The 15,436-nt window shown below is 37.9% G+C and overlaps 1 protein-coding gene across 6 annotated transcripts in view; it reads right to left on the bottom strand.

The window, feature by feature from the left end:
- Positions 1-15,436, bottom strand: part of NAV3 (neuron navigator 3) — a 410,369-nt gene that overhangs the window by 38,433 nt on the left and 356,500 nt on the right. For 5 of the 6 annotated variants that reach the window (XM_086471515.1, XM_086471510.1, XM_086471485.1 and 2 more), the window contains exons 17-20: positions 10,974-11,015; positions 8,471-8,631; positions 6,418-6,606; positions 3,834-3,886 (exon numbers count right to left, since the gene is read on the bottom strand). In XM_086471515.1, coding sequence (XP_086327641.1) covers positions 3,834-3,886; positions 6,418-6,606; positions 8,471-8,631; positions 10,974-11,015 — 445 coding nt within the window. The remainder of the gene's footprint in view (positions 1-3,833; positions 3,887-6,417; positions 6,607-8,470; positions 8,632-10,973; positions 11,016-15,436) is intronic. The other variant, XM_086471520.1, reaches the window with a different exon arrangement.

Here is a 15,436-nt window from a genome sequence, read left to right on the forward strand (position 1 = left end):
AAGAATCAGTTATGTACTGGAAAGCAATCCACCCCATGATCTGAGGTGGGCCAAGTTCAGAGTAGCAGTTCAGCATTGTCTGGAAGATAAGTAAGCTGTAAAAGGAAAATGTGAGTAGAATAATTAGCTATAAATAACACTAGAAAGGCTAAGAAAACCCAAAGTAAGAGTTCCTTAGAAGATTCCCTGATATCAGGCAGTATCTCTGTTATTACAAATTAATATAATTGCTTTTTTAAGCCTGTATTAAGCACAATTTTTGTGCTGTTAGAATTTTAATAATTTACTATAGAAATGTTTTCTTAATTTACCTGGTGTAAGGGGAGAAGGCTTTTAGAAAATGCCTCTTTCCATACATGCTTATCTGTTAACAGTCACTAAAAAGACTGTGATGCTATGATATTCCCTGTGCAACACTTAGAACTCTTCTTGGCTGAAACTACTGTAACAGCTGATACATCACTACATGGGAATGACTTAGTACGCTGATTCTATGATTTGCCAACACTGATGTGACACACATACCGATACTAACTTTTTGATCTATGTTAGCAAAAAGGAAATCTGCCTACAGAAAGAATTGAGTTTCTGCTCTCATTATTGTTACTTCAAGCATGTAGTGCATGAAAAGTCACAAAGGGATCAAGAAAGACCATGTCCCCATACGAATTCTACTGTGCCAAGAAAAGCAAAAAATAAAAATGTAGGGTTGGTGACCTTTTCCTGAAACTGCCATGCAGGGACATGGTCCCACATCCTTAGACCACCGCCCCAGCTGATGAAGGCAGGCCTACATGTTATTACCAGATGACTCCCTCACTGTACCAGGAAGCGTTGCCTCTCTCCCAGAATTCAGAGAGGTGTCTCCCACAAGTCAACTTTTGTGGGCAGAGAGAAAGAACATGATTCTGGGCATACTATCAACTTCAAATATAAAATCTGACAACCAAATACATCTGAGCAGTTTTTACTTAAGAGTTCACACTGACACCATTGTAACCCAGCTCTCAGACACTGGTTCAAAAGGCTCTAAAAGGAAATAATTTTTTTATTCCTCTACTTCACCATCATATCCATGCATACCATCCTTGTAATGATTATCTTCTTCTTTTTTTGAAGACTTAAAATATTAACATACAAATGTCATGTCCTTACACATCTCCTTTGAGCTTGGCTTAGCAAAGTTAATGAAGTTTAGGGAATCTAAGTGTAGCTAATGCTGAGAGCCAGTGCGAGAAATATAGCAATTAACTAAATATGTGCAAATTGCAATGTCTCACCTACTGAGCAGGAGGAGATTAAAATTAGAGACAGCCTATCATAATTTACACTAACACACATCTTTTTCAACTTTGTGGAGAGCTAAAACTGAATCAGTATTGCAGTCCTACAGTCTATTGAGTCCTCTTACATGGCATACTTTCCTGTGAAACCAAATGTTTGTCTCTACATGCATATCTCTACAAGCTAGATTTCCAGTCTATTCAAGCAAGTCCTGAAAACTCAAATGCAAATCAAGAAGAAAGACAATATATACAGAAAATACTAGTGAAAACAGAACTTCTGTCTCACTAGACTTATTCGTTGTAATGGCAGCAAATCATGAAATGTCTCTTCTGAGTCTCATATTCTAACTCTCAATGAAGAAATCTTCAGAGAATAACTCCAAGATTTTCAGCTATACTTTGGTAACAATACATAAAGGTCTTGATCTTTATTTAGTACTCTGAATCTCTCCAGTGATTAGGCTGCAGAAAACCACTAGCACCAATGCTTAAGGCAATGCTTGAGAAATCTGATAAATATATTCGATTGAGATACTTATAGGAAGGCAGCTGCTTTGGAATTCTTGCTTAGTGATTTTGGCCTGCTTAAGTAAGGTAAAAGAGCTCTTGTACTCCTCCTTGAATCTAGTAACAGCTGAAAGCGAGTGACGTCTGCCATAACCCTGCGAAGCTATCCCTTTCTGGAGGAAGCGGGGCACTGCACCGTATCATTGAACAATGAAATGTTGTTCTTTGTTTTCAGCTGATGTGATACTTATGGCCAACGTTTTACGTTTCTATACTCCACTTGTGCATCATCCTCTGATTAACTGCTGGAAAGTTTAAACTCTTTTCACAAGATGAGAGGGAAGAAATTCTGATCAAAAAATCTTCCCTAAAGGTCAATCCTAGTAATTTTGACTTACTAATGAATTAGTATGTCAGATTTTTCTGTAAATTCCATCATCTTGTCTACATAGTCCACAACTTAAGGAGCAGGTCTTAGTTGCAATGTGAACTCACAGTCAAACGTTTCAGAAGATAATCAACTTAGTAGAGGTAAACAGTTTAAAGTTTGTTTTGCAGGAAAAATACTGTTCTTTAATATCATGGAGTTTAGGTAATATTTCCAATATACTCTGTAATCTTGAATGATAGCGAGTTATATAAATAGAAAGTATTGGTAAACTCTTGATATGTTACACAGCATCAGAGCAGAGGTATTTCAGACTTACTAACTGATCGAGTGCTTAAAGCATTCTGTGTCACTTTTAATTTGATTTTTACCATCTATCAGTTTCATAACCTTCTAAAATTTGACATCAAAGCTTGGTTTTGGACACCAGTCATACCTCACGTTCAGCCAGTCTACATATACTTTCTACCCCCCAATTCAGGACTGGTCTGGACTGGAATTGCTTGCAACTTGTTGCTTAAGGTCTGGACAAATCTAATGTGTGCATACCTGATGTTTTAGACATGCTTTTCTATAGCCCTTTTTATGATTAAACAGAACTAGGAGAGGCACCGTGGTGGTAAACATTGTGCGTGGATGCAACCTGCTTACCGAGCTACCATGAGTTTAGCATTGAGATAGGGCTGCCAAATGGTACAAATGCATCAGACTGCATGGGCTTGGTATTCCCAGGCAAGAACTGGTGTTGGCTCTGGGTAGAGGAGTTCATATCATTCCCGAGATGTCAGCTGACACTATTCAACATCTGAAAATATGGAGAGGAGACAGGCTATTCATGAATGCATGGTACGAAAGCAGATAAGTGGGTTGATCTCCTGTGAAAAAGGGCTACTACAACATGTAATTGTAGTTAGCGAATAGGTTTCAAAGCGACTGTTGCGTATCAGCAAGGAAATGTCCAAACATGTTTAACTCCCCCCATATAGATAATTTCTTGTTAGCAGAACAACTGAAGCAACAAATTATGCAGAAGATCTCAAGAAAAAAAGAAACAAACCAATAAAATAGAGAAAAAAAATCAAACCCAAAACTTCTGCTTGAGCTAGAATACAATTATTACTCAATCTAATTAACTAAGACAATTTTTTTTTTTCAAAGACGCTCATCTTGGAAATAACATCTAAATGTCACTTGCAACAAAGATCAGTAGATGTTTAAACTGCAAACTGCATTTCCCTTACCCTGAAGCAATTTTGTGTTTTTCAAGAAGTGTACCTCAAACAGTGACAGGACAAAAACACTTTGTAAATTGTGCAATTAGAAAACTAGCTGAAAATAAGCAAAATCACTCAAAATTATCAACTACAATAGCATAAGGACCCCCTTAAAGATAGTCTCCTAGACCATTACCTTATTTTTAGCTTTCAAAGTATGCACTAGGTGATTTTAAGCAGTTCTAAGCAAGTGCCATAAAAAGATGAAAATAATGTATTCTAAAATAGCATGACAGTAATATCAAAGTTGCAAATAATTTTTCCTGCTTTATTGAGGTACAATTTTAATCCTTCTAAACCTCAAAATATTGAAATTTTCATGAACAATGAACAAGAACAGAGGCAGGCAGAACTTTTTTCTAAAATGTCAATACTCACCGTAGAGTAGAGAGAGGATGTGCTGGACACAAGTGATAATGAGGACCCGTGTACTTTAAAAAAAAGGAAAATAACATGAAATATTGATGAAAGCATTAAGCTGCCCCCATGTAGCTCAATAACTAAACATCTTTTTAAAATGAAAACCAATCTTCCATGAAGAGCAACTGTGAGCTGTCAGTATAGAAAAACTATTGATGTTTTTTCCTGCACTTAAAAAGTTTGTTTTGTACAGAAAAAGCACTTTCCTGTGTATGAGGTAGGAGAGCAAGCCAGTGAAACTCAGTATTGTTACCAGCAAATCAAGCATCACTTTTGTTATTTTCACAACAAATCACTCGATAAATACACTCTTTAGAGAAACCTGAAATCGAGCTGTTTATACACCTGTCCAAAGCTGAGCAAGTGGACTTTAATAAGAGACTATGCCTTGTAAAACAGTTCACACTCCCTGGGGTGAGCTCCCAGGCTTTGCTTAGCTGGGGTGTCCCCCTCAGCACAATGCAGACCTGTGTATTTGTAGGCCACGTGAAGGGGTTATTGAAAGATGTAGTGCCATGTTTCCACTAATCATCAGTAGAGTCAGCCTCAAGAGCACTGAGTGAATGTTGCAGGACTTCAACTTAAAAAATGGGGTTCCTGGCCTCTCTGAAAACAGCAAGTGAAGATTAAACTGAAACAAAATTGCCCCTTCTGCTACTGATCACTCTCCCGAGGAAGGATACACCAACAGAGAATTTTAAAGATAATTTATTACATGACTTCTTTTAATTTTTGTTTCAAAAGAAAATTGTTTAATATTCATAATCCACCAGGGGTTTGTAAATAAATTGTTTTGCTTTAATAGCTACGTGGCATCCATATGCCAAACTGACAGTACAAGAATACTCGGATTAGCCAAATAGTCTTTACATCTAATTTCATAACTGGACAAATATTTACAAAGATGTGGCATACGGACCATTGAAAGTCTATTGCTTTCAATCTTTGGTTTTCAGTTTCTGCTTTAAATCTCAGCTAAATCCCCATTCTGCTCTCATACACAGTGGCTCTATGTACTACCTCACTTCTTTCACTACAACCTTCCACACAACTCCTGTCTTAAATAAAATACATTTGGCTTTCCAAGAGCATCATTTCATGTTAATCTCTAATGACTGTAAACTGCTGAAAACTGTTTATTATCGCTGCACTGACTTTCATTTACTCAGGCTGATCATGGTTATTCACTCCAGCTGGACATGAACCATGACCAATGAAAAAGCTTTCATCAAAGCCACCGGTGACCCATTACTGAAATTCTAGATTTAACACCTCTTTTTCTATGCATAAATTAATTGTCTTGTTTTCTCTATTATTATTCCGGTGTTTCCTTTGGTAATTTCCCTGTTCCTCAGCAAAGCGTCTGTAGTCACCTCTGTCCTTGAATTATGCGATTTGCTCCTGTGCAGTCAGCCATCCTCTCTGTGCTGACAACTCACAGCTTGATCTGTCCTACACCCTACTGATAGTATTACACACCCAGATGTCTGCCTGACATATCATCTAAAATACAGAAGAAGGAATTGAAAAGTAAAAATTTTAGTTGCCTGTTGTTTGATCTAGGACTTTTTTCCCCCTTTATCTCATAGCTATGAGCTTTGGGGCTAGGGGAAAACGGTTTTATTTGCTTGTTATAAAGAACATTTCTGTTGTCATCACTTAGCAGTGAGCAAGATTGATGAGATGATGTTGTAGAATGAATCTCCATGAAATTTTAGTGGGTTTTTTGTGGTTATTTTTTTGTGTGTGTGTCTGCTGGTTGGGTTTTTTTGTTTGTTTTTGGTTGGTGGTTTTTTTTAATTACAGGGTGTGAGAACTTTGTGCTTATGTATGGGAATTCTGCGAACAATCAGATTTACTAGAAATGTGAGGTAGAAGAAAATGTTACAGTGCATTTAATTAGGAGTTGTTAGATGCCCTGTGGTTAAAAAAGAACAAAAAACAAAACAAAAAATATTCCCCAAATTCCAGGTGTTGTACACAGCATTAAAGAAACCAGAACAACAGTAATAATCTGCATAAAGAAAGTAGTGAGGTCAGGTTAAGTGCCAGAGTTTAAATACAGAAATTCACATAACATTTGTTGTAGGAGGCTGAAGCAAAGTGGGGAAAAAATGACTATAAAAGAAAGGGGGTGCTAAGTAGTACTGGTGTTTGGAAAAAAAAAAAAAAAAAGAAAATATGGAAGTAGGACTAAGAAATCAGGGAATGACAGTAGTCAAGGTATGCTCAGACACTTCAAATTTAGAGGCAAAAAGGATAAAATAATCCTCCAAGAACAGCTTCCTTTTCTCCAAAATTTCTGACAAAGTATTTATACATGTATGACATACACAGCATTGCATATTATTGTGTGAAAGAAGTATCTTCCATGTTTTAGGGTAAGGAAGTCCTGTGAGTCCAGCTCAACTGAATTTAAAAAAAAAAGCTCACAAAATTATTTAAGTTTTTATGTTGCAGAAGAAATATTTTAAAATTTTACTACACTTTGCAGGTCTATTTTAGGGCCTATTCTCTGATTCAAATAACAACTCGGTCTTACCTTCTTCCATGCTGTCCCTGAATGAACCTGAATGACTAATTGCTCGTGGTCTCTCTTCTAAGGATGTAGCACTGCCACACAGCTGGGAGTCATCATACAGATCAAAAGAAGTGTCTTGTGCAGGGATGCTGTTTGAACGCATCATACTGGGTCCAGGAAGGTTAAACTGAGATAGGTTGGTTGGACTCACTGGAATACAAAGCTTTATTAATGTAGTACATTTCCATTAAATGAATTTTGATTCTGCACGAAATTATAAGGACTAGCATAGTTAGGTGGACTTAATGCTGTTGAGAAAATGAAAGGCTTTAATTCCTACATGCAAAGCCACTACAAAAAGGTGAAGCAGATGATCTTCAAGGAGCTGGAACTGGATGAGACTAATCCTGTAAAACACATGGTAACACTAACACTAGTGTCTGAATACACAGTTGTTCACTTTGACAGCCCAAGACAGAAAATTGATGGGAGAGATTCAAAAGTTAAAAAGGAATAAGAAGTCGTAAGTATTTTTTATAAGCAGCTCTTCTAATGAACCAGTATCTGTATTTTATGGTTATATACCTATATCACCGACTGCTGTTAAGACCAAAGTTTATTGGCATATGCAAGACATATTTGTCCTTTGATTTTCTACAGTACCTATCACTATATTAGGTTAAAATTCCTGCACAGGCCAGTTGAATCTCATCATAATAAATAGGAGTAGTCTGCTCACTCATGGTTGAAATCCAGAACAGCATTGATGAACCTACTTTAAGCTTTTGTGAAGTTTGTTTGCCAGTAGGAAAAAAGCCTAGTTACGGTTCGCTTGGACCACATGAACTCAGTGCCTAGAAGAAAAAGCTAATTGTCTATCCTAATTCAGCCTCAGTGCTTGGACTTTTATTTTAGTTCATGCAAGATGTGCCTTAAGTCATAAACTATCAGAGCAGCTGTGTTGTGAGAACAAATTATTCCATAGGGTTATGATAATGGGAAGAAGCAAAGGACAATGACAAAACAAATTTAAAAAAAACCCTGATGTTATTGCTCTCTGTTGTGAGTACTAGAACTATTAACAAAAAGAAAAATAATATAATTGTAAGCAGAAAATAATAGAGTGAAAGAAACACTGCTTTAAAAAAAGCTGTGTTTAAAACTAGTGCAAGTACATGGAGGAAATCCAAAGCAGTGGCTTGCTTAGCCAGGATCCAATTCCATTTTAAAAGTGGCTTTGTTCAACTTCTTTTCCCATATGTAATAAAGACTAACATTTGTATGTCTGATCAAATTTCTTTTGAGTGATTGTAAGCTACAGATGCCATAAGCTGTGACAGAGTGACAGAATTGTGAACGCTTCAAAGGTTGCTGCTAATTCCACAGTAAGAGCCTAAAACACAGAAGCTCATTGTGAACCTAGGTATGCATCCATTACATGCAAATAAATGGTTTTCTATTAAGCATTAAAGAAAAAATAAAATTATTAGCAAAACTAAATTTGTGTTGCATTAACTTGAAACAATATCCAGAAGAACCAAATCTAGATCTTGACCTGTAATCAAATAAATCTGAAATGTGACTCACATCACAAAATACTATATTGCATTCAAGGTTAGGATCTGGATTGGGCCCAGTGCAGCTATAGACAGGTCCAGCCACGGAAACACATTGGAAAGGCCTATCTCAAATCAAATCTGAATACAGAAAAAAATCAATGATTAGTGTCCAGGTTGACATTCACTAAATTCACTAGAAAGAATCCTACTGACTGCAAATCCTAAAAGATGACTTGCTTTGAACTAGAAGCTAATTTCCAGCTCTGCCTCAGATTTTCTTATGTTTGGACAAGTCATAGAGAATCTGTGCTTTTTTTTCTGTATGCAAAATAGGAGGTACTCTGGTCTACTCCATGAAAAACACCATGAGTTTCCCTTCATTAGTGAGGTACTAAAATAGGGTGATGGAGATGTTAAAGTAAACTATCTAGTTTGACAAACTAAGAAATATGAACAATTGAATTTTATGATTCTATTCTAGATTGGGAGAAACAGTGAAGGGAAACAGCATTTACCCAGGTTGGAAAAGTGATATTTTCCAGTTGCAGATGAAGACATAGCTGAAGGAGAAACAAGCGGGGACTGACTGCCAGTGTCTTGCAGGCCTCCAGTTGAATGGGAGCGTAGCCATTCCTTGCCTTCCTCCTGACTCGTCTGCCGGGATGATGGAGTATATCTGCAAAACCACAGCTGACACGCTCAAAACAACGACAAGGTGACAGTTTGGAAAGAAATAGGTGTAACATAAATACCCTTCATCAGTTAGATAGAACAAAGCCCTTGGAAAGCATCAAGTCTAGTCAAGTGATTACCACCGGGGATTTTAACAAGGTAAAATTTACCATCTTTTTATGACAGAAAAAGTACAGGACTTGAAACCCCTTTCTTCTTCATCCCCCTCCCCAAAACAGTATTCCTTTCCTTTGAAGAAATATGATGAGAAACCACAGAAGACAGACAACTGAGTTGACAGGAAAGGACTTCAAAGCTATAGGAAGTGTACAGGTTGATGCAAAATCTCGGAAGCTGTAGGGCTAGGATGGGGAATGCACAGACTAGAAGCCAAGAAATGTGAGTAGCCGCTTACAAAATGACATTGGCCACAGATCATGTGGGCAATTGGTTAGATGACAGGAGCAAAACAGATCAACAATTCTGAAAAAGGAGTTTGCATCGGTAATGACAGCTACTCATGGTAATACACGCGCTCTGCCACTCTGAATGCTACTTGGCATTATGTCCTGCCCCAAACTGGGCAGAGGGAAAGGGACAGGAAAAATCCACAATTAGAAACAAGTTCTCTGGAAGGAAGAAGTCTGACAATCAAATCATTCATCAACTGCTTCCTATGGCAAATCAATAAAACAAGTGCAACTTGACACATGGGCTAAGAGGGAGAACTGGTATTCACTGTCCCAGCCTCTTTTGGCGGGGCTGGAAGAAGGGCAATTCTGGCAGTGGTTAAACATTAAAATGTGCAGGCAGTGTGGGTCTTAATCAAGAGATTGTTTTCAGCAATGTCTGCAACAGCCTGTTTCGTTCTGCACAATCTCCTGCTGAGAAATGAGCACCTTCTTTACCACTGTCATGAGCCATCAGTGTTCCCCAAGCAACAGAGCAGAAAGTGCTTCTGATATTCTGGCTTCAGGCTTGTGAGGCACAAGTATTTCTGCTTAGAAAGCAGATTAAATGAACATGTAAGTTCTCATGTTCTGCTTGGGGTTTTGTACAATATTTTACAGCATTAAAACATCTTGTCCTGATTAAATATTTACTTCCTCTCTCCTTTCAAAAAGACAGCTATGATCTTTGCTTATAGATGTGGTAGAGCAGAGTTATCCAGTGGTTGTCAGAGCAGAAAGATGGCAAAATGAGAATTCAGGATCTGGGTCCTGGATTGGGATCTCTGCACATTAAATCAAACTGATGGTCTTTCTGGGATAACTGATCGGGCTTACATGCCCATAAGCCGTTTTCCCACTCCATTTCTCTTTTAGCTTTCAGCCACCATTACAGTTGTAGAGCCATAAACCTCAATCATCCTATTGTACCTTTGCAGGGTCCCCTTTATGCCTTTTTCATGTCTTTCACCTTTTCCATTCCCTCCAAATCCAACATGACTGTTTTGGGATAACAGGAAATTTGATTAAATTCTTATTAAGGAGCAGCTAGTGAAGAAGAGCAGAAGATCCTTCCTAGTGACAACACTTTAGCACTATCTTAAAATTTAATAAAATATTATTTATCAATAATTCAAGAGATTTAGTTGTGCAATGTCAGTGACTGGAAGGCTACAGAGCATCTGTGTGCATGCACATACGTCCTTGCTTGCCAAATCTCCTTCCTGGATTACAGAGACAGGCTTCCATGCCTGATGAGATCAGATAAGTTACCTAATGATCCCCTCTTTTAACCATGGAGTGGAGAAGAGGGTGGGTGACTTATTTTGTGTGATGAAGACACCTCTAATCAGTGGGGAATTAGTAGCAAAGTTGGACTCTGAGTATTGCTGGATAGGGACCAAGAAGACTAGCTGGAGCAGGGCTCACTTTATATTTACAAACCTTAGTTATTAACATTAGCATTTTCTAACCCTACCCTTTACTAGATCTTCAATTCAAATTGTGTGTTTGCATTTAGAGTTCAAGTTCAGATCCACGTCTAAAACCTTGTTTTTCAGAATAATGTTTTCAACAATTAGTCCCATTAAATTGCAAAAAATATCTTGTTCTCTCTTTCAGCTCTCCAGGACTCAATGCCTTTTAAGATTCATTGCACAAGGGAACTATCCTTAACAGTGTTCACTTTCTATGATGTATCTCGAAGGGGAATTTATTCACTAGGCAAACTTGGAAAGAAAATGTCCATTGCTAAAATCTATGTTTTCTGTTTTGAATCTAAATACCAAGAACTCTGTTGTAAGCAGGATCAACAAAAGGAGAAAGAAAAGGTAAGACAGTGTAGAAAAGGTTACAGGAAAACAGAGAAGCAGCAGTCATGCTCAAAAAATATATATACCTTAATCCCTTTTTGGGTAGTGTATTTCTGTCAAGCTGCATGCTGTTAAAACAAAAAAAATCCCTAAGGACATACAGTAAACAGTACTGGTCAGAATTACAAATTTTAAAGGTCTAGATTTATGTGCATAACAGAAGGTCATTTAATGCTTTTTAATATATCTTTCATGATAAATCCCCAACTCATTGGGGGGACAATAGGACATGGACCGCTGCACATTCATTTTTCATCTAGATATGCTCTGAGCTGGGTCAATAGTAATTTGGACACTGTCCAAGTTAGAAAGAAGTCCTTCCTTACCATTTCTAACCTTCCTACAGCTTCAACCTGCAATCTGTGCGAGAATCATATGGTCACAGTATGACTCTTTCTTTTTCACAGTTGATTATGATATGCTAATAATTTCCAAAAGAAAGGAAGGTTGTGGCACCTGCTAAGAGACAGCATGGCCTTGCCAGAAGCCAAATGACAGCTCTGTGTGTAGAAATACATGCTAAATATATAGACTCTTGGCATTCTATTGTTGTGGGGCTCACACAGTAAGGTGATGGTGGGGACAATGAAAAATGGCACCAGAGGAATGTTGTTCCATATCCATGCACACACAGTGTCAGAGAGGCTGGAAAATCTATGGAAATCTATGGCTGGAGTTTTCCTAATTTAAACCCTATCACCAGACGGGCACCCACCAGCCTTCCTTCAAATAAGTGTCATTTGGGCATTTCCTCATAAATGGATCTACTTGGTAGATCAGTCCCCAACTAGTGTGGGTTGAATTTCAACTAGTTATCATCAAGTAAGGGTTGTATTGTTTTTTCCCTTAAGAACACAATTTAGCGTCACTTTAGTGCCACTGTATGGATTAAATTGCAAAATGGCTTTAGAAAGTTTCTTTATTACATATCATAATCACATCTCTGAGAGCAACAATAACTTAGGACCTTTCCTGCCCCAAAAAACTCTCATTCCATTGTTAAAGGTCATTTTCTATTGTGCTGGGGGTGCTGGGTGCCCTACTGTCATGTAACCTTGATCCAAGTAGGTAAAGGCAGTGAAATCACTTTTGTGTTAACAATCCATTACCATTAGGGCTCAGGCTAATGGAAGTAAACCACTCTTACCACCAGGAAGTTTTATAGGTAGTTTTACTAGTTTAATCAGGGCCTTGTTCCACATGGAGAGAAAGCAAATGGAAGGAGAAACCTAGCAGGATTTCAGCACAGGCCCAGCTATCATGGTCCATCTGAGAGTAGTCCTCTATCAGAGGACTACATTTTCAGCGTTTTGCCCCCAACACAACTAACAGGACCAAGAACGGTTGCTAAGAAGAGAACATAAATTTGAATGCATGATTCACATATTTTTTAGTTCCTTACAGAGAAGAATGGGGCCTTCATGTTCCTTTATGTAACTTTATGCACCTCTACATTTCAAAACAAATAAACATGATCATAATAACAACGTAATTTTCTTCTGCAAATACTCAATCATTCTAAAGAACAATGTAGTTTGTAATATTACTTTAACTTGAAATTCTGTGTATTTCAAAATAATCTATAGCACATTATCTAAAGATAAAGAAGCCAATCAGTGCTCCTTTAGAGCAATCCATAAGCCAAAAGGTGTAAGTCTGTCAGATAAATAGGCTAATAGTGACCATATGATTTTGCTACAAAACCTTTGAATTCAGATACTCAAGTGAAATAGGGTGAATATTCCTCAACATGAGCATGGAGTTATTGCAACTGCATAAAAGTGAATGCAGCAAACATTCATTCTGTGTTTTTTAAAATACTAAATCTTGCAAAGATGCTACTAGATCTCAGATCATTGTATGCAACCATTAACATGGTTCCATGTAACTATTAATTCAGACCAGTAACTGCACATATCTATTTAGTATCTGAAGGCATTCCTCCATCAAAAGCTGGGTATATTACTCCTGCAGAAACTGGATTTTTGGTAAAGAGAACTGAACTGACCTCAGCGCTCAAAAGATTTCTAAAGATGATATGAAAAAAAGTCATGCCTCTCCTGAAAGAAGCAATGCATGCATGGAAATTTGTCTCTTTGGCTCAAAACAAATACGAATATAAAGTGAGGATGAGAATATCGTAGTATTCCTGAGATTTTCCTTTACCATGTCAATTGAAAAAAGCAGTCTTGCAGGAAGATGTATGCAGGTGTAGGCTGGAGTTATCAAGCCCACTGTATCTCCTTTCCTTTTTGTTTATTTTGCACTGCTGAAGCTGTCTGCAAGTTCCTTGGGGGAAATTACAGGAAGCCTTACAGTTCTGTTTCCTCCCTGCCCTTGGTGTTGAGGTCAACTTGGGAAAGGGCCACAATGCCATATCCCTGGGCTATATCTAACTGTTGCAGAGCTGTTAGGGAATAAAATTATTGCAAGCTAAGAAACACCTAGGGAGTTCTAGGACAGGCAGGGCCAAGCTGATACAGGTCTTATAAATGATTTTCTACAAATGGCTGAGCACTGAAGAAAATCTGACACATGATGCACTGTTTCACACCTTAAAACCACAGCCATCAACTATGATGATGATTCAAAACAACTGAAAATCTTGAAGAGCTTAAGTGGATTTCTATGCACTTTCATGGCCCTCAAAACAAAACATTCCTTTAAAGTAAACCAGAGCAAGCCAGCCATGTAATTAGAAACCACTTCCACTCTGCTAATCTTAAAATGCAGCCATTATTGCTGATGAGACCAGTGTTAATTCCTATTTTTCTGCATTTTCTATGCATCCCTTGCTGTGTCACTCAGACCAAGCAGAAGAAAGACACAAATTTGCAATGCCCAACAGCAATTAAGGGTTCAAAAGAACTATTGGTGATGTGTCCACCTGGAAAATTTTATCAATTAAAGCAGTGATATTTCACTAATTAACCCCAGCAGATGGTTTTATTTTAGAGTATAAGTACCTGCACGATTCATTTTAACCTCTCTAAATTGTCATAAGATAAAATACAAGTGTCCTTCCATACAGGGAGTTACACTGCTATGACAGCAGAAGTAGACTTGTCTACATAAATCCTGCTAGTGCAAAACCAGCAAGTCCTGAGGGAGATGCAAATTTTAGTGAAAAAGCAAATATTTTGCTAGTATTTACTGAATGTATTTTCTGGTTGTTAAAATGCAAAAGAATCTCATTGAATGACACTTAATTTGGATGGAGTAAACTTTGACATTGCATCAATACAGCAGTGTCAGGGAGCTGTGTGTTTATGCTGTACCATTGCTTGGTGGATAGCCTCAAGACTGAGTGTGGGCAACATCTGCCCATCCCTGGAGGGATGTGTGGGCAAATGTAGCAGGGACCTTGCAGATTTGCTGTCTCCGTGGCAGGTGATCACCTTTTTGGAGGCAGTCAAGGGCTACTCTCCTTAGCAGGAAACATAGATGTACCCTGAGATTTGGTCTCATTTTCTGGGTTCTTCCCAGTTGCATCAAATCTTTCCTAAAACTTGATGTTACAAAGTCTTCAAGTGAAAACTTTAACATGAAAAAGAAGAATGGGATAACTACTTTTTAAGACTTATATGTGATACCTTCATTTTCAAAATACTGAGAAATTGCTTTGTCCCGGCAACAGCACTTCAATCCCTTAGACACTGCTTCCTTTCTGCAAAATAGTCTCATCATTTTCCATTTTATATCCGTGCTAATGTATCCTGCCTGTTTCATCTGTTCAGGCTAATAAACCATTGATCACTAGTCTTTGATAACTCTTTACCAACTGGTCAAGCACCTTACTCTATTTACCTCATTTGCTTTTAAGAATGTTATTCGAAATAGCACCTAAAGCTTTACTAAGTTCAGGATTTATTATTATCTCTACTAATTCCTTTCCTCTACTCACAAAGCCTGTTTTCCTGCAAATGAATTAGAATAGTCTTATTTAAAAGGCCGTTAATGATAACCGCACGTTTTCTGTTATTTAACCCATTTTGTTTAATATCCTCTGCATCTTTCCAGGAACCGAGGCAAGGTGGCCTTGCCCATAATCCCCCTCATCCTCCGTCCCAGCCCTCCTCCTCACTCCTTCCTCAGCACAGACCCTTTGAAACATCTTCAGTCCTAATGACTGCAGGGTTGTTTCAGACTATGTCTGAAGCGGGGAAGTGAAAAGTTCATCAGGACCAGTACACTGGAGTAATCTTTAACCTTTTCATTCCCTCTTAGCATGCTTTCCATTGGCGATGTTTAGCTATCAAATTGCAGTTAATGCTTCAGTGAAGCAAAACTATATTTATTTGTATCATCTATTATTAGCTCTCTCTTCTCTTTTACCTTTCCCTAGGCTTTTCTGCATAGGCTTTATGGTGCTTGCTATGGTATCTCATTTTGTGCTTTGGTCTTCTGATTTTGTCTCTACATTATATTAGTGTACCTCACAGTGTACAGACTGCTCGCTCAGTCTTTTGCAAGCTGTAGAGTAACTGAA

This window comes from Leptosomus discolor, chromosome 1 (assembly GCF_034619465.1).
Source record: "Leptosomus discolor isolate bLepDis1 chromosome 1, bLepDis1.hap2, whole genome shotgun sequence".
Lineage (NCBI taxonomy): Eukaryota > Metazoa > Chordata > Aves > Leptosomiformes > Leptosomidae > Leptosomus > Leptosomus discolor.